Source organism: Netta rufina (assembly GCF_964035555.1).
Source record: "Netta rufina genome assembly, chromosome: 5".
Taxonomy (NCBI): domain Eukaryota; kingdom Metazoa; phylum Chordata; class Aves; order Anseriformes; family Anatidae; genus Netta; species Netta rufina.
Genome location: NC_140128.1, coordinates 2,636,716 through 2,655,378, shown reverse-complemented (window position 1 = coordinate 2,655,378; position 18,663 = coordinate 2,636,716). Strand labels below are relative to the sequence as shown.

General features: G+C 36.0%; 1 protein-coding gene across 2 annotated transcripts in view; it reads left to right on the top strand.

Annotated features, from left to right (window-relative positions):
* The window catches only part of ZNF143 (zinc finger protein 143), a 36,860-nt gene extending 20,191 nt beyond the window's left edge, over positions 1-16,669 (top strand). The window contains exons 8-17 of one of the 2 annotated variants that reach the window (XM_084287784.1): positions 1,511-1,630; positions 2,813-2,888; positions 4,349-4,474; positions 6,611-6,790; positions 8,065-8,292; positions 9,554-9,702; positions 11,274-11,435; positions 12,236-12,382; positions 15,567-15,685; positions 15,916-16,669. In XM_084287784.1, the coding sequence (XP_084143910.1) occupies positions 1,511-1,630; positions 2,813-2,888; positions 4,349-4,474; positions 6,611-6,790; positions 8,065-8,292; positions 9,554-9,702; positions 11,274-11,435; positions 12,236-12,382; positions 15,567-15,650 (1,272 nt within the window). In that variant the 3' untranslated portion in view covers positions 15,651-15,685; positions 15,916-16,669. Of the gene's footprint in view, positions 1-1,510; positions 1,631-2,812; positions 2,889-4,348; positions 4,475-6,610; positions 6,791-8,064; positions 8,293-9,553; positions 9,703-11,273; positions 11,436-12,235; positions 12,383-15,566 lie in introns of both variants that reach the window. The other variant, XM_084287783.1, reaches the window with a different exon arrangement.
* Positions 16,670-18,663: the final 1,994 nt, after the last annotated feature.

Here is an 18,663-nt window from a genome sequence, read left to right as displayed (position 1 = left end):
TCTTAATAATTTTCAAGTCATACCAACTAATGTGTTGTGAAGATGCGTACTTCTGCAAACAGTTGTTTGACCAAACAAATGCTCGTGATTTTCAACTGATTTTTTCCTGCGTGTTTTATCCTTTATCCCAATCTTTGTATTGATAAAATGCCTGGTTATTTCCTTGTGGATACTAGAAATAGCACATTGATTACAGAATTGTTTAAATTTTCTTTTAAACTTTGACATACCTCAGCTTTAGAGCAGATCGTAGCTAGTACATACATACTGTTACATGCTAAAACTGCAGAAAAAAATGCTAACAGTTTTACTGACAGGAAAAAATAATCCAAAAGTGTTGGAGTGTACATACTTAACTAAGGTTGTGTTACCGGTGTGTCTTCTCCGCATTAGGCAACGCATTGCCAGCAGGTTGAGGGAGGTGATCCTTCACCTCCTTCGTCACCGGTGAGACATACCGGGAACACTTGGTGCAGTTTTGAGCAGGCTCTTAGTGGCTGACAGTGACAGGACAAGAGGCATTTGGCACATATTGAGGTATAAGAAATTCAATTTAAATGTGAGAAAAAAACTTTTGACTCTGAGAAAGACTGGACACTAGCACAGGTTGCCCAGAGACCTCGTGGTGTCTCTGGAGATGCTCAGAACTCACCAGGACACTGCCACGAACAACATGTTGCAGCTGACACTGCTTTGAATGGTGGAGCTGCAGCAGGGCTGCCTTCCCATCTTAACAGTTCTATGAAATGCTCTTTGACAAGGTGGAATGGAATTGGATCCGTAAGAAAAGGGGGTGGTTTGAAAGGATAGACATTTTAAAAGTCACAATTACTTTGTGTACAGTTGTATCAAAATGTTTACGTTTGGGCTTCTGCCTATTTTTTCAGTCTGTAAGAATGCTCCTTGATTATTAGTGTATGCAAAAAGGCTTTAACAGTTGCATTGGAAAGCTATTCTGTATGTTTTCCTGTTGTGTCGTGCAAAAAGAAGAGTGAAACCTAGTTGTTGTTGTTCCAGTTAGTTTGATCAAAACACATGCATCACTGAAAAAGTACAAAATGCTTTCCTTCATTTTCAAAAAGTGCTCATTATAAGTGTATTTAATCATTGTTTAGCCTTTGCATGAACTTATCTTTGAAGGTGGTCTGACTTACATCTAACCTCCCTTAGGAACAGAACCAGTGCCTTAGGTGTAATCTAAGCCTTTTCTTTCTAACACTCGTTTTACCACTGGGCTTATTTTTCAAATTAATTTGTATTTGTTGTTGTTTGACACATTTGAATACATGAACACATTTAAATATATTAGCTACAAGTAAATATGCTTTACAGTTTCTCTCTTTCATCAGCATCTATGCTTTTTATTTTTATTTTTTGAGGGCTAAGGAATACGTGGCATAGCAAAGAGAGACAAAAGAAACCTTTTAGAATCTGCTCTGACTTAACTACAAATAGGGTGTGACTTTCCCAACCCTTTGTATTTTTTTAATGATTTGTTTTTCAATTTAAGATTGTCTTGCAAGGACATGGAACAAGAGTGACTGCAAAATCTCAGCAGAGTGGAGAGAAAGCATTCCGCTGTGATTATGATGGCTGTGGAAAACTGTACACGACAGCTCACCATCTTAAGGTGATGAGATGTAAAATGAGCTTTTGTAAATGTACATTTTGTAGATGTAAAATGTACTTTGTAGGTGTGATTTAAAAAAAAAAAAAAAATTATATGCTTGAAGTTATAGAAATGAATAGAGAGATGATTGCAATGGTGATGTTTTGTTAAATGTTTACTGGGTTGATACTACAATTTGTTGTCTCAGATGTTCATCCAATTTTGCTTGGTGTTCTGAGGTGATGCACTTTTTGAAAACTGACCATCTAATAGACTATAGTCATGGGCTAAAAAAAATATAATCTTTATCTGTTAATGTTATATAAAACGTGCACTATAGCCTGAAAAAGAATACATATTGGCTGTAAATAGTACTTATTTAGCTGTCAGATTAGGTTGGATGTAGATGTGGCATCGTGTTGGGCTCTTATATTGCCAGCATGTAATAATGTAGGTTCTTGTAGGTTCCACCAGCAGTATCACAGGAATTTTGAAATCCAGTGTGCACTTTGTTTAATCTACATGTATGCATGATCATGCAAGAATTCCAGATTCTGAAAGATTTTTTTCATCATAAGTCTAATTCTTCAAAACAATCAAACATTCAAAGTGAAGAGCTGGAACGTTTTCTTTACAAATGGCAACTCCTTATTTCTCTCTTGTATTTTGTTTTTTGGTTGCTTGTTTTTGTTTTTAAATAATTTAAAATATTACTGGAAACAGTGAAAATGTAGAGAGGTAATCACTTGCAGATGAGGTAAACTCCCTGCAGTGGAGCACTGTTGAGTCAGTGAGTAACTGACTGCATGGATTATATGCCACAATGGTGTCCTTGCTGCAGAGATTTCATGCAATGCAAGAGGATCAGTAGAAGTTCTCAGTGGAGTTAAAAATCAAGAGAGAGTGAGCCTGAGGCATTTATGCATACTGTCTTTTGTAGTTGCACGTTGTCAATTCCACATATACTTAAAGAAATGTTTTTTGCAAAACTGACTCAAAAGGCTAGACCTTTGAAGGAGACATCTGTAATTTTAAGGAAAACACTGCTACCCTATTCTGTTAACTTTTATCACTGAGTTAAGGATGTTTTAATGTGAATCTTAGGAGGAGAAATAAAATGTATTGTCTTTGAGAATGAGCTGTTTGTTTTGAAGTAATCAGATGCAACATTTCACTAAATCAGTGTATTGGATGTCTTGGCAGGTACATGAAAGGTCACACACAGGAGACAGACCGTATCAGTGTGAACATCCTGGATGTGGTAAAGCTTTTGCAACAGGTAATGTTTTGTAGACTAGCTCTTACTGCTTGCTAATGTTTGTCCATATAAGATAAGTTTTTAGTAATTTTTTTTTAAACTTCTAAGTAAAAGAACCTGCTTGGGAATACATTTATGAGAACTACAGAAAAAAGTAATTTCAGCTAGAGCAGCAGATGGAAAGGAAGAAGGGGGAATGAGGTAAACACTTAACACTTTCCCTTAGTTTCAGCTGTCATGCTACAGTCATATTTTATCTTGAGAAAATAGCCCTTTCTTAAGCTAAAACTAACGATATAAATTAAATGAGGTGATAATAAGAAGCTGAACCTGCTGGCTGGAGGCAAACATGATCTTCTGTTTCAAAGTTGAAAAGAACGTGGATGGGAGGTCCTCTTATTTTAGTATTCTTTATCTAATTGAATCAGAAAGACATTTCTCTTGAAGTGAACTCTGCATTTCATACTCCATTCATGTGTGGCTATAAACAGCTTTTTGTCTACTAATACCATATTTGTGGTCAGAGCCATTGTACCAGCTTAGTTCAACAACCCTTGCCTTTGGTATAGTACTTGTTAAGTACCGAATGCTCTCATTTTAAATATTTATAACTTTACTGGGTTGGATCATGAAATTGAGTTTATTTTAGATTTAAGAATGAATTAATGCTCTACTTGGTAGCCATCCTGTGTGTTTTTCAGAAATCAAAAATAGGAATTCTAGGTGTTTTAGAGATATATTGAGAACACACTGAAATTAAAGCAGGTGCCATCTTCTTATAGACTGTAACTTTACTTTGTGTAAATATACATCACTAGTGGACAGAAGGAAAATTCAAGTTACTGTTTTTAAATTGCTTTTTGGATGTTCTCTGGTCATGATATTTTCAGGGAAATGCAGAAGGGAAAATATTGGTAAAATGCTGTTTGCAAAATTGTTAACAAAGAGGATCTGATTCAAAGCTTGCTTTAGATTTGTAGAGTTTTTGATGATGATGAGTTTCTGAAAGTAGTCCTGTAGGGAGTGAGCATCTGTGGCTGGTGTCAGTTGGCATGTATACATGTGATAATAATATGGTTTAAAAAATATTAGAATAACCTGGAGCCCAGATAGCAGTAGATATTATTACTATTGACTTCATTATTGATTTTCATGTGAGCTAATAAATGCCATTTAGATGATAGTGTTAGTATGAAAAAAAAAAAAAGTAGACCAGATAGAGAGCATACAGCTTCCTCAGAAGACAGGATTTGTCCACATTATAATCATTACAGTTTATCCCTCTGAAGGGAGTAAGAAGTATACTTTCTTAATAAATGAAGAAAGAAAAAAAATATAAACTGTATCTAGAGTTCTGTTCTTCTGTACGGTAGAATGAAGAGCTTGTACAGAGTGAAAGTGATGGTTTCGCTCTTTACAACCATCAAAAATGGTTTCTAATTTTGTATTTATCCTGTTGTAACATCTTTTCCGATCTTCAGGGTATGGGTTAAAAAGTCATGTCCGAACACACACTGGTGAAAAGCCGTATCGGTGCACGGAAGAAAATTGCACCAAATCGTTCAAGACTTCAGGAGACCTGCAAAAACACATCCGAACTCACACAGGTACTATCGTCACTTTTTTTTTCTGGTTAATTCACATATGTGGATTTTTTTCTCTGATTGCTCTGTTACTTTATACTTACAAAATGAGGCTGTGTATGTTCTTTCTGAAGCCCAGTGAGCTCAAAAACGTTTCAGCATGGTTAACAATTTACTTCATATCCAGCATGCTTTTATTGTAAGTGTGCTGAAGCATTCACACTACCATTGCAAACGCACCAACATTTAGCAGTGTCACTTACGTTGTCACTTGGTGCCTCTATGGTTTCATTTGCAGCTATAAAAGAACAAGGATCTTCCCCTCACTAATCCAGTTTACCTTTTAGAAATGGCATCAGTGTTTTTACATTTTGGTGCTTTAAGATAAATTGCTTGTGGGGTTCATGAAGATTGATAATCCTCAGATTATTGCTATCTCCATTTCCCTTCTTGCAGCAGAAAAATGAACAAACATATGCTACAAAAAAAACAAATGTTAATAAATATTCCAAACGTGTAAAAATAAAATCATGTCCTTTGTGCAAATTGATGGAGTTGTGTGTGCTCATACTCCATGTAACAGTGCACCCAGTGGAGGCAAGCAAGTCCAGGGACACTGCCCGCTCTTGCATGGCTTTGAAACTTTATCTCATAGACCAGTGTTAGTGCTTCCTTCATTTTCTGCCTGTTTCAGCCCAAAGTGATTTCAGTGGCGGGCCAGTCTCACTTCCTGCTGCCATCATGTGCTTTGCCTCAGCTTCCTGAGCCCCTGGATCACGGATTCTGGTGTCAGAAAAGCTGGTGGCACCAGGCTTCCTCCTGGCTCCTGCGGGGCAGAGCTTGAAAGCGCTGTGACCTGCTTTGCATTGCTGGTGCTGGAAATCTCCTTCACCTGGAGACAGGTCACTTTTCTAGCAACTCCATTAGAAACATAAAGGCTGGCCTCGCAAACCAGTCGGATGGCATTCCTGCAGGCCTTCTCGAAGAGCAGTCATTGTTTTGGTTTGTAATGGAGGGTCTGTCGTTGGGCGGGGTGACTGCGGCCCTGCGCCTTTCAGGCTGTAACTTGAGGTGCTGTGGTGAAGGAAGGATTAGGGGAGCCATGGTAACACAACATTGAGGCGTGTACACTCACATACGCTCTGCCTTTTGGCAGAAAAATGAAAAACCTTCCCGAAACAGCTGCCTTAAGGAGTGAATTACGGTTTCCTCTGCCAAGGAGCTAACTACTTTGGAGTTTCATGGTATTAACGTCTGTATCAGGACTTCACTTTTTATTTCTGCCTTTACCACTACAGATACAACTTTAAATACTTAATCTGCCCTCTCTTGCTCTCAGATTGCTCTTTGGTAAACAGTACAGTGAGTGTAATGTGCTTAGCTCTAAGCAGTGTGAAATGACCACAGAACAGCGTGTCAGGTGTCTTGCACTTCTCCCAAGTCAGCCCCGCTTTGCTCTGCTCCCCAGCAACTCGATGTGCTTTGGTAGATCTGAAGGGTCAGGGAGATTAGGTAGGGACTGATCTTATCTGTCGTTCATGGTGAAGGTTTTGGTGGAATTCAGTGAGTTACTGTGTTTAAATTCATAATAGTCTCACTAACAACAACAAAAAATCTGTATTTGTGATTGCTTCGGTTTTGGGGTTTGAAACTTGAGTTTCAAGGCTGTCTCTCTTTACAAAGTTGGCTCTGCTCTTTTAGGTTAAATGCTTTCTGTGGTGAGTTTTACTAATCCATCTGGATCTTGGTTATATACTAAATCATGAAGGTATTTTTTCATCTTGTTCATTACAATTGAGAAATACACAAATAGTATAATACATTTGTATTGGATAATGTATGTAAGAATTCGTATGGGGGTTAAATACATGTTAGAATATGGCACAGTATGGAAGCCAGTCAGCAACTGAGTCTGTTTTGTACATCATAAAGTACTAACCTAAATACTTCATAATTTAGATCACAGACTACAGTTTTCTGAAATTATGCCAGATATTGCTAAAGAGCACTCCACGTTCACATGCTCATGGTTGTTTCTGACTGAGGCTCTTAATTAGATAGCTTTGCATTCCAACATTTAGGGTAACTTAATGATTTTTGTATTCTTTCGTATTTTCTCCATCTGTACCTTTTCTTTTTCTTTTTTTTTTTTTTTTTTAGGTGAAAGGCCCTTTAAATGTCCTTTCGAAGGATGTGGCAGGTCATTCACAACGTCTAATATTAGAAAGGTTCACATCAGGACACATACAGGCGAAAGACCTTATTACTGTACAGAGCCAGGATGTGGGAGAGCTTTTGCCAGTGCAACTAACTATAAGAATCATGTGAGAATACACACAGGTATATGAATGGTGTTTATGTGTTTTGAAGTGGAACCTGCTTGGGAGGGCCCGTGTCATTCTTTTTTTTTTTTTTTGCACACTGTTTTGGTGCACTCTAATTTGGTATAGTCATGTTTATGTGACCTGACCTGGTACTTTTGTTTGGGCCTTATCTCCGCTCAGCTGTGGAGAGGTAAGCAGTTAATTTTCCCTCCTTGCTGTCAAGGTATAAAAAATTTCATTTGGCTCCAAAGCTCTTTGAAATGAATGCAGAACTTTGTCTTCAGTGGACACCAGGTTAGATACTTAATATAGTTCTAGGGTTTGCCAGTGTTGTGAGACGTATATTAAGTAACAGCAAAGCATAAGCCTGAGCTTGACTTTGGCTCACCTTTGTGAGTCACCCTTTCATCTCTGTTGTGTTTTCCTTGCTCCAGGAATGGTGATCAAATCCTTATTTTCATAGACCAGAGTTGAAAAATACTTAGCCACCTTGATTGGCAGGGTTAGTCAGAAGAAATAATCTGCACAAATTAGAAGGCTTTAAAATGTAAGAGCTATTAATAACTCTTACTATGTATATAATATCATCTTGGTAGCCTTATATACAGCCTTCTATATTTTATAGAAATACAGGCAAATTTGATAGAGGTGAGTTTTGTATCTCAGATTATCTTTTTAGTTTATAATGTAATTTGGATGTTTGTTCATTGATTTTAAATTAAAGGTGCTTTTTATGTTAAACCCTGTTTGTTTAAACATATGCTTCCTGTAGATTTCTTCAGACCTTAAAGACTCAAAAGTAAAATAAATTCTACTAGTATAACAACATAGCTGATCCCTGAAGAAAAGTACAGAGCTTCCACTAATACAGGAACAAAATTGTCAGTGCTGTGCCAAACTGACATTTAGGTTGGTATCTTCCCAGAAGCCCATAGTGCTATGTATGTCACACAGGGATGCAGTTTCCATTTGTTTTCATCCTTAGGATCAGTTTCAAAAGGTTCTGCAGATTGCATCTTTCAGACTGCATCATTCTGTCTTCATCAGAAGGACGTTTTATATGGAATGATAGGGAGAAAAAAGGACCTAACTTTCACTGGCAGTTAAAAACAAAACAAACAAAAAAAAAAAGTGAGAGGCTGCATTGATAAACTAGAGCTTCAATACTGCCTTTGAAATTGAAATTTGGTTGGTAATAAAGACGTGTCACTAAATATCTACAAATTTGTTGTCAATTTTGTTTGTGCATCCTGGTTAAAGTTCTCTTTACCCCTTCTGTTTTCCATACAGGGGAAAAGCCCTATGTCTGTACAGTTCCTGGTTGTGATAAACGTTTTACAGAGTATTCCAGTTTATACAAACACCATGTTGTACATACTCATTCCAAACCGTATAACTGTAACCACTGTGGGAAAACATACAAGCAGATTTCTACACTTGCTATGCACAAGCGGACAGCACATAATGACACAGAGCCAATTGAAGAAGAACAAGAGGCTTTTTTTGAGCCACCTCCAGGTTAGAGTTTCAGATTTTGAATCTCTTGTTGTAACAAATGGGGTGGATAATATTTTGCTGTTTTTTATAACCAAATGAAAACATAGATAAAAATCTGAGGTATTTAATAAAGTTATTTGACTTCTTTGTAGGGCTTTTTAGTGTGGTAGTCAATTTGTAAACAGAAACCAAGCGTAATTGACCAGTTTATAAACCGAGTTTTATAGCAAGCTGAGAATAAGAGAGAAAATAGAGCTGCAGCCCCAGCAAACCTGCCATTAAAAAATCCCACTACGAACATGAATGTAGGAAGGAACCTGCCAGAGTGTAAAATGTTTGGTTGCAACCTAGGGGATTTTTCTGAGTGCATAAAACACTACAGTTGTTGGCAGTCTTTGGGGAGGAATAAAGGTACTGCCTTGTGAAAAGAAAGAATCTTGTCTGTGCAGCACCCTGAGACTATGCTGGTTTTGCTGCAGTTAACAGCAGTTTCTGTGAACAGACCTAGAGGCAAAGATGAAAAAAAGCTTGAGCGTTGTGGGATTCCTTTAGAATGTTTTTTATGATAGGAGTATTGTATCCTGTGAATATAAAAAAATAGGCTAAAGGAAGTATTTCGAGAACAGCTACAAATGCTAAATTCTGATTTTAGATGTGACTAAGATAAGAAATACGGATACAAACTGTTTTGGTCAGATTAGTTGTTCTATTTTACTACAGATATTTGGGAAACTGCACTAAATGCCTCAAGCAAATTTGCAATAGTCTAATGCCATCTTTTAAGAGCATGATAAGATTCATTTGTTGAGGTTAAACATTTATTAAGATAATTAACACTACTTAAATCTTCACACAAAGGCATCACTGTATTCTTCTGTATGTTTGTTAATGAATAACTCTTTGAAAAACTGCCGGTTGTGTTCTCATGAAGCCTCTTGTATGGAAAGGTTAATGTTTGCAGAATGAATTAGAGTTGTCACCTTTTTAATGTTTGCTTATAAACTATATAAATACTACACGTGATGAAAATACACATTTAGATGTGTTGTAACTTATTGATAGAAGACTGTACCCCGGCTTCTAAAAACAATTAATTTGAGACTTTATGACTTGCTTTTGTTGTTTTTCCTTCTTTTGTTTTTCTCATCTTTCCACTACCATTTTTCTGCTGAAGTATTTAAAAGCCTTCAAACCAGGCTGGTGTTTAACTGTTGTCATTTATATTTTCCTGCCAGTCTTTAGAGTATGTAAACTACCCTCTTGCTTTCTTTGTGTCAAATAGGTCAAGGTGAAGATGTTCTCAAAGGCTCACAGATAGCCTATGTGACAGGTGTGGAGGGAGAAGATGTAATTTCTGCACAGGTTGCTACAGTTACTCAGTCAGGATTAGGTCAACAAGTAGCACTAATTTCCCAGGATGGAACCCAACATGTAAGTAACCTGTGTGCTAAAGAGATGACAAAAATATGTTGAGAATTAAGGTTGGTGGTTGTGTACGCTCCATGCACTTTCTCAGATCAGTTAGGATCCTTAATAAGTATGTACATGGATTTCTTATGGAAATAAATTTTTTTGGAGCTCATGTAGTATCTTTAAGGTTGAACTTCCTCTGGAATACGTAAATTAGACCACATATTCTGATACCTGAAACTGTATTGATACAATTCAAATTTTTTTTACTATCCTTGTTATCTTTGTCACTGTTAACAACTCAAAGTCTATTGTGCTCACAATGTCGGCACAGGCTATTACAACAACTGTTACATCTACAGCCTAGTTTCTGAGGTTTACCAGAATTCCCTGGCTTTTCTATTAATATTTGGCGATCATCTTCACTGTTGTCTCACCTGCGCACACTTTTTAGGAAAAATAGTCGTTTTAGTCCAGCTCTCTGTTTTACGAGCTGTTGGGTAGTGTTAAATTCTTACTGTTTCTAACGTAAACAAGAGAGGATCAGAAAAAGGAATGTTTTGATGCTATCTCCACTTGAAAATTCGTGTGCATAGCTTTTTTTTTTTTTTAAGGTGTTGGTATGAAATTTCACTAAGAGGGGATTTCAACACAATTCTTTAGTTTAGCTCTATTAATATGTTGAAGGCATACAGGGAAAATTGTTTCTGCTGAGAAGGTACCTGATATGCCAGTAGCACGTGAAAAATATTTTCTAAATTAGACTTTAAATTAGATGAAAAATTAAAGGTGTCTGTTATATTGTCAGCCCTGAATGCTGCAGCAATACTAAGTAACTAGCATTTTTGCCCTCTGACTGAAGGCCTTCAGGCCTTAAAATGGAGTTCTTCTCGCTTTTATTAATCATTCAGCTTGACTTCAGTTCTGGGATGTTTTTGTTGCCTTCTAAATCAGACATCAAATCACTTATCTGATGCCCTATTACATTTATACAGGAGACATCAGTAATTTGTATTGTTGGGAAGAATTCGTATTGTTGGGAATTCATATTGGTGGGAAGTATGCATTGTTTTTCTTACTACTGAGCTCTTGTTTTATTTCTGTAAACAGATACGTGTGTTTGAAAGATCATGGGATGTTACATCTCCGCCTGTAAGATGTATGTAGTGAGGGCTTTTCATCCCAGACTGGGACTTGTCCAAGGAGTGACACTAATTCTCAGGAAATGCATGAGCATCCCTGTCAGGAAGTTGAATAACAGCTACTAGATCTTGTGACCAGTATGTTACTTGTGAACAGGATTTAAGGTGTTTTTTCCAGTGTTACTACGAACAAGTTGCCTTTTCATTCTGGATTATTAAGACTTTCAAATTAGGAAACTGAATTTGCAGGAGTATTCCTGCTGAAGCAACGAGCAGGAGTTTGTTTGACGTTATGCTGTTACACTTAAAATGCATATCACGTTGTTTTTTTTCAAATCTTACTTAGAAACATTTACCTGAAAACGTGGTATGTTGCTAAAAGCTAAAACTCAAGTATGACTTGAGCATCGGTTAAACTTTTTTTACTTCAGGATGTGCTTTGTGTTTCAGGTCAACATCTCTCAGGCAGATATGCAGGCCATAGGGAATACTATCACTATGGTAACACAAGATGGCACCACTATCACAGTCCCTGCCCATGACGCCGTCATCTCTTCTGCGGGAACACATTCTGTAGCAATGGTTACTGCAGAAGGCACTGAAGGACAGCAGGTAAAGTATTTTCCTGTGTACATGTGTAGTGTTCCTTTATGAGATAATATAAAATAGGCACATAAGCCATCAAAATTCTGTCATTCACATAGATTTATCTAATGAAAGAAGTTTTCAACACCTGGTCGTATCATTCCCATCAGAAGACTATGATGTGCTCTATTCCAGTGCTGTACAACAAAATATTGCTGAATGTTTTAGAAACAATACTTTGTCCCCAAGAAAAAATTTTGAGGTACCAACCTGATAATTCATGTATGTATATGTAAAATAAGACACAGAAATACTAAGCATCACACAGAGTCACACAGTAAATGAGTGGCAAAGCTAAAAATTGAATCCAGTAGGAACTGTAACTTTATTGCTTCATGTCATGGGATTGTAATTTATTTGGCAGAGAGGAAATACTTGTATGTATTTTCAGTTTTGCTTTTAATATATAAATACAATAGCTAATGTTTCTAGGAGAAATACAGTCATACAGTTTTTAATATTCAGGTTAAAATGCATTCCACTGTTTTAAAAATGTACCATGTGAAAAAGAACATTTATTTTTCTGCACAGGTACAGTTACTGAATTCTTTGCAGTTCTGAGGATAGTTGTGTTTTGAGAGCTAACGTAATTTTCAGAAACACAGTGATGGTAACCTTTCTTAAAAAATGATCTGTTTTGCAGGATAAAATTATGTTCATAAATAGTCATAGCTTTGAATTTAACTTCAAATTTGAAGAAAACTGTTGCATGAGTTGAATAATGGTAGTCTGAAATCATCCAGTTGATTCTTTCTTTGGTCCTGAAGGTGGCTATCGTGGCTCAAGACTTAGCAGCATTTCATAGTGCCTCATCAGAAATGGGACATCAGCAACATGGGCACCATCTAGTGACTACAGAAACTAGACCTGTTACATTGTTGGCTACATCCAATGGAACACAAATTGCAGTACAGGTAAGACGATGATAAATATTTTTTGGAGTGTTTCTTACTTCTGAGGCTAGAAGCTCCTGATATTATAACAAAATGATTAGAATTAGCTTGGCTTCCAGGAAAAAAATAGTCCGTAACCATATGACCTCATCCTATTTAAAACAATATATGGGGTTAGCAAGAGGAATAGTAAGTGCCAGTTTTTTCAAATCTGCTTGTAGAACTTTGGAAAAGGGTAGATTCAGGGAGGGCTAAATTTACCACCAAGCAAATCTTTTGCAGGAGAAGGATGTACATAGTAATTTGGAGTCATGGGTCTTCAGTGGAAGAGTGCTTTCATTCATCCTTCAGCATTGCATGTTAAGCTGATGAAGAATGACATGTTATCAAAGTTAAATGGCTGTGAACTCCCCTGTACAGATAAAACTACTGAATTTCTTATTAGTACCCTGAAATGCTAACAACAAACAAGTATGGATAGTTCTGTAGGAAAAGTAATAATCAGAAATCTTTGGAAATAGTCTCCATTTGTTTGTGTGCCGGACCAGTATAAACAGCAGTCTCTGAAAATATTTCCTCATACTGTCCATACACTGTAATAAAAGTAATTTCTAGGTATGAAGAAGTTGTTTAATTTAAATTGGCTAATTAAAAAAAAAAAAAAAAAAAAAAAAGTGAAAACCAAGCACAATTCAAATGTTTTAGTTAGAAAGTAACTGAAAACAAAACATAGACAAGTATTTTATAGTTTATTCACAAGTAAGCTTGGGAGAAACTCCTAGGGCAAAGGAGCTATCAGTGTACTTGCTACCTTACTCAAACAATCTGAGTAAGTTTGTATACTACTTTTATTACATATGACACAATGGTAGGTAAATACAAGCTCTTGTAATTTAAAAAAAAATGTTTCTTAAAGTGACATTAGAGTCAGGGTTCAAGTAAATAACTCAGTGATCTGAGAGAAATTGCTTCTCCAAGGACACAATCCAATTTTAAACCCAAAGTAAAAGAAAAGGAGTTAAAGTAGTTTAAATTTTGGTTTACATGTTAGGATCAATCCTGCAAAGTGCCTAATACTTTTAGTGCACCTCAGAGCCCTCTTGGTTCTCTGCTTTATTATTTGCATAAATAAGAAGTACGATGAGAATGTAAGAAAGCTACCATATTTAAATTTACCAAGGAATCGGGACACAACTCTCTGTGGGCTTGATCCTATTGAGCTAGTATCACTACAGAAATGCTTTGTTGTAGAGAACATAGAAAATCCCAGGAACCTGCTGTCTCAAAATAGTGTGTGGAGGATAATTTTAATACAAGTTTTACTGCCTATGTATTCCAAGGGAGTTGAAGATACTCAGTTTTCTTGAGTGCAGTTTGCATGATGGCCTTTAGCTCTCAAAAATACATCAAATCATCATCATATTGAATGGCAGTTTGGCTGTGCAAAGAGGAAGTGCTCAAAAGAGCTTCTAAATAAAAAAGAATTAAGTGGTATATTTTAATATATGTCTGTTTAAAAAAAAAAAGGAAGTTCTTGGAAATAGCTTCAAATAGAAAGGGAAATGCAGAAGATGGACACGCAAAGTTCATTTTGGAGGATAAAATATACTTTGCATGTGGAAGTAACAGCAACTTAAGTCTGGTTCCTTCAGATTATTCATATTTGCTGAAAGTAACAAGAAATCAAAACTTGGGAGTGTTTGAGTCTCGTGTTTAATGCCGTGGTCTGAGTGTATGTATGCATGCGACTCTCTAAGAGCATAAACTGAAGGGAACAGTGTTCGTATTGTCAAGCTGAAATGACAGATTGTTATCTTGCCCCTTGTTAAATTTAACATAGCAAATCAGATGTTGATTGACAAGCAATGAAAGGTAAAAGCTCATCATTCTGAATTCCTGTTTTGTTGAGTTGTTTGTACTACTCAAAATTACATGCAAAAGAAAGCAAATCTTAGTAATTGTCAAAATTACACACACACACCAAAAAAATAAAGAAAAAAGTTTTTTAAAAAAAAAAAAAAAAAGAAAGAGAAACTTGCATCCTCATCAGAGTGTCCTTTAAATGAGGAGGAAAATGCCTGTCTTCTATTACAAGCAGTGAATTCTTTAGTGAAGTTAAAGGTCTTTATGTTAATGAAACTTAAGATATACAATATAAACGGTAGAGGAAGTGTTAAAAATTAAAGTATTCTTGAGTGTTCTTCAGTTCTTGATGTGTCTTTTGTATTTCCTTACTAATAAATTAATTTACATGGTTCCTAAATATTGATGAGGCCAATACCTAGATTCAAGTCCTAAGGAGTTGGTAACAGAGCAGCTCTTGATTTGAGTGGCTCCACAATGTGATATCCAGTGACTGTAAAACCAAGTTATACGTGATATTTAGTACTGACCATCCAGGTCTATCCATTGGTTAAGTAATTTGTTCCTACTTTTCATACTCTTACGCATCTTTCTATCTTACGGTAGAGGATGGATAATGGCCAGGTTCACATTTTTGTTAAGTTGGGGTTGTCTTCAGAGTTTGAGTCATGCGGTGTACCTGCATGGTTTACAAAGTATAAAACTCTGTGGACTCTTTCTGAAGATGATGTCTGGTTGTCTTTACTCTGGGTTGGCTGGTGTTGCTTCTGACAGTGCCACAGATACATTGTCTGCCTTGTTTGTTACAACTACAGTATAATAATTGAATCTCTAAACTACTGTGGAATTAAGCAGTGTCATCACGAATGCTGTATATTTATACAATATGTATTATATGCTGTTGTTCCAAAGATCTTATTTTCTGCATAAAAGTTAAGAAAACTGAAGGTGTTTGTTTGGTTTACCACTCTTAAAATGTATTTCAATGGCCAACATGATTTTCGAAAGCCTTATCTTAGCTTTGTTGTGTCTGCCAAGGTAAATCATCATCTCCTTTGTGTATCATGAAATGAGTTTACCATGCAGCAGCCTTTGAAGAAAATTAATTCGGTAGATACATACAAATTCAGTTTAACCTGCTGTCAGCCGCTATCTTAATTTTCATGCTGATTAGATATCTGTTAGTATATATTACCCAGAAGAGGTGTGACAGTACTGATCACGCTTACTTGTGCTAAATATTGATCAGTATCTTTATCTTTGGTTTCACCTTACAAATTTGTAAGGAAAAATTGATCCATGTAAGATTTAAAATTTATTTGTTTAAATGCATCTGTTTCAGCTTGGAGAACAACAGTCTCTGGAAGAAGCCATTAGAATAGCCTCCAGAATACAACAGGGTGAAACACCAGGGATTGATGATTAACTTCTAAAACTGCTACCAGAACAATAGAGCGAAAGGTATTTTATTTTCAATCAACAAAGGTCCATGCCAGCAGCAATCCATAAAAACTTTGAAGTTCCCTGCTCATTGATACTGTGTACACATTTTATGCAAGAGCAAAGAACATTTTGTAAGTTCTGTGTACATAACCCTTGGAATGGACTGACATCACCTACTTCTAACCATTGTATATTCAGGAATATGGAATTAGGATTATATAGTAAATTTCCTTGTTATCCTTCATCAGATTTCAGACTGGTCTACAATCAAGTGAAAAGTTGAAATAGAAGCATTGGAGTTAATTTTAATGTCATGTACAAATAATGAAGGCATGGCTGAAGACTTGAAATGTTTAAAATATTATAACAAAATCATCGTTTAAGGAACCCTTACAAGTAATAAAGAAGACAAAGCCTCTTCAATTGGTTTCCATAAATAGGAAAGTCGTGGATTTTGAGCCTACTGTAAATTTTCGTATTTTGATTTGTTTCATACAGATTTGAATACTCTTTAGATTATCCACCCCATTTCATTCATTGTAAATACAGAATGTTAACGCTGGAAGTGCTAATTATATTATCTTTAAATTGGAGTATGTACAAAGGAGAAACTTTGGTTGTTCAATATTAAAGGAAGTGAATCTAATGGTTTTGTTTCTTTACGTATTTTACTTAAGATGTTACTCTGATTATGCAATAAAATATAACAAGATTGTATTGTCTAGGTAGGATGATATTGTTTGACGTACTGTTTTACTTTTTAATGAGACTGAAGTTAAATTATTTATTTACGGCCTTGTATAATTTTTTCCAAAGTTTATTTATCATAAATTTAAGATCTTGACATTCATTTTTACCATAATACACTGAAGTATATTAAGTTATTAGTGTTGTTAGTTATTTTAAGCTTTCTAAAGCACTAAAAAAATATTAAAAAGAAGTAATTAGTCAACTGATGTTGACTAAAAAGTAAACTACCAGTTTTCAAGAGGAATATTTTCAAATGGTGCGTTTGTGGCATAAATGCAAGTACTAATAGTCTGTTTTCAACAGTTCTGAGTGCCTGCAGCTACCACTCACTACCTAGGATATGCTGATAATCAGTGCTTTTGAAAATCAGGACAGAAGTTACTAGAAAAAAGGGATTAATTAATGATGATGTAAGTACAATGCTTCTCTCCATTTATAATTCTGTAAAGGAAAAAAATCCATTGTAGGTAAGTCTAATGCATACAGTAAAATGTATCTATTTTTTTTTTTATACGAAAAAGTCTTTACTCTTGTCTTGTTAGTAAGCTTGTTAAGCAAGCTAAACTTTCTTGGCTTCCTGTAAGATTCGGTGCTTACTTTAGATAAGTGTCAAGAGTACTTCTGAAACTGAAGCCTTACCTTTAACCTTCTCGAGGGAAGGATGAAAGGATTAAACATCTTCTGGATGAAACGTTAATTAAGTAATTATTTTTAAATATTGTGAGATGTACACGTTTTACTTAAAAAAAAAAAAATCGTAACTATGTACTTTGAGGTATTTGACCTCAAAAAGGCCAAGTTCAAATACAGTGAAGCTAATTTATTTTGAATTACTTTATCAATATAGGTTGCAGCCTTTTACTTTTTTCATACAGATGGCCAACTGAAAAATGCAGTGAAAGAACACAATACTGTGGGAAAGATGTGGCCAAAGCATGCTATTCTCTGGGTGTTACAAAGTAAAAATTGAAAACATTGAGGTTGTCTGCAACGTTTATGTAGGGTTGAGGCTGCTTATTGACTTAGGTGCCAGTTTTCCTGAAGTTTTAAATAATTTTTGATATCCCATGGAGATAAACTGTACTATGCAAAGAGAATTAATTACCTGTCAACTAGGTCAGTTTCGTAGTTTTTGCAATTTAGAAATTAAAGATGTATCATTTGACATGAACGTTCAAGTTTTTTTCTTAAATTTTGTTGCTAATAGTTTTTGGAAACGGTGGCTGGAAGTGATTTAGCAAAGAAAAAACTTGAGTTCTTCTCATTTCCCAGGACACTTTCTGACCACTGTACAAATGTGAGTATTACTTCCCCTTTCATACTAGTTAGTTTGCTCCAAGGCATTCAAAACTAGCTGGGTCAGGAAAAGCTGCTATATCTTCTAAGTGATTTCTCTTATTGCATCTTACCAGCTGTTCTTGCAAAACTCCCAAGTCAAAGGTTATGCTTCCCCCATACCTACTCCTATAAAGGAAAACATACTTAATTCCTGAGTAAACAAACCAGATTGATTTATGCGGTTTAGCATTTAAAGACAAGCAGAGATGATTATATGTATCTTCCCTGTGAGGCCTGTCTGTATAGCAGACTTGTTTTCAGACTGGAGAGACCTCTGATTTTCCACGCTGCTTCCATTCTGATGAGAGTGGAAGGAACTGTCCTGTGAGCAGGTACAGCCTGTCGGTATCGGAAGGTTCTGTAGCAGAGGATTACACAGGATGAAATTGGGTTAGATAGGAATATTGGTCACGGGTATTTGGGGAGGAGGAAACAAAGAATATGCCAAAAAGGACTGGGTGTTTGGGAGTAGAAATCTATATTTCCCCAACGATTTCACTCCTCTTTTTGAAAATTATTTCTGAGGGAATGCTTTGGCACATTAGAAGAAGGAAATTGTAAAAGAGGGATCCTATGAAGTAATGCATCCTGGTGTATCACTTCCTTTTAGAAATTGGTTCCCACATTTGCAGCATTCCCAGTCACAATTTTTTGCCTTCAGATTTAGATTCCAGGCCTACATAAACTCCTCCCTTACAGGATTGAAAGCTAACCATCTCTAAACTTCGCAGTCAACTTTTTCTTTTTAAACGTTCCTGCAGTTTTTCAGCACTGTGGGCTAAAAAGAGGGAGGCAATCATTAGGGGTGCTCCAGGCTGATGACCTTTTGTGCCAGACACACTGTGCATAACAATAGGATGGTTTTTACCCTAAAAGAGTTAATGCCAAAGCACACATGAATAGGCTGA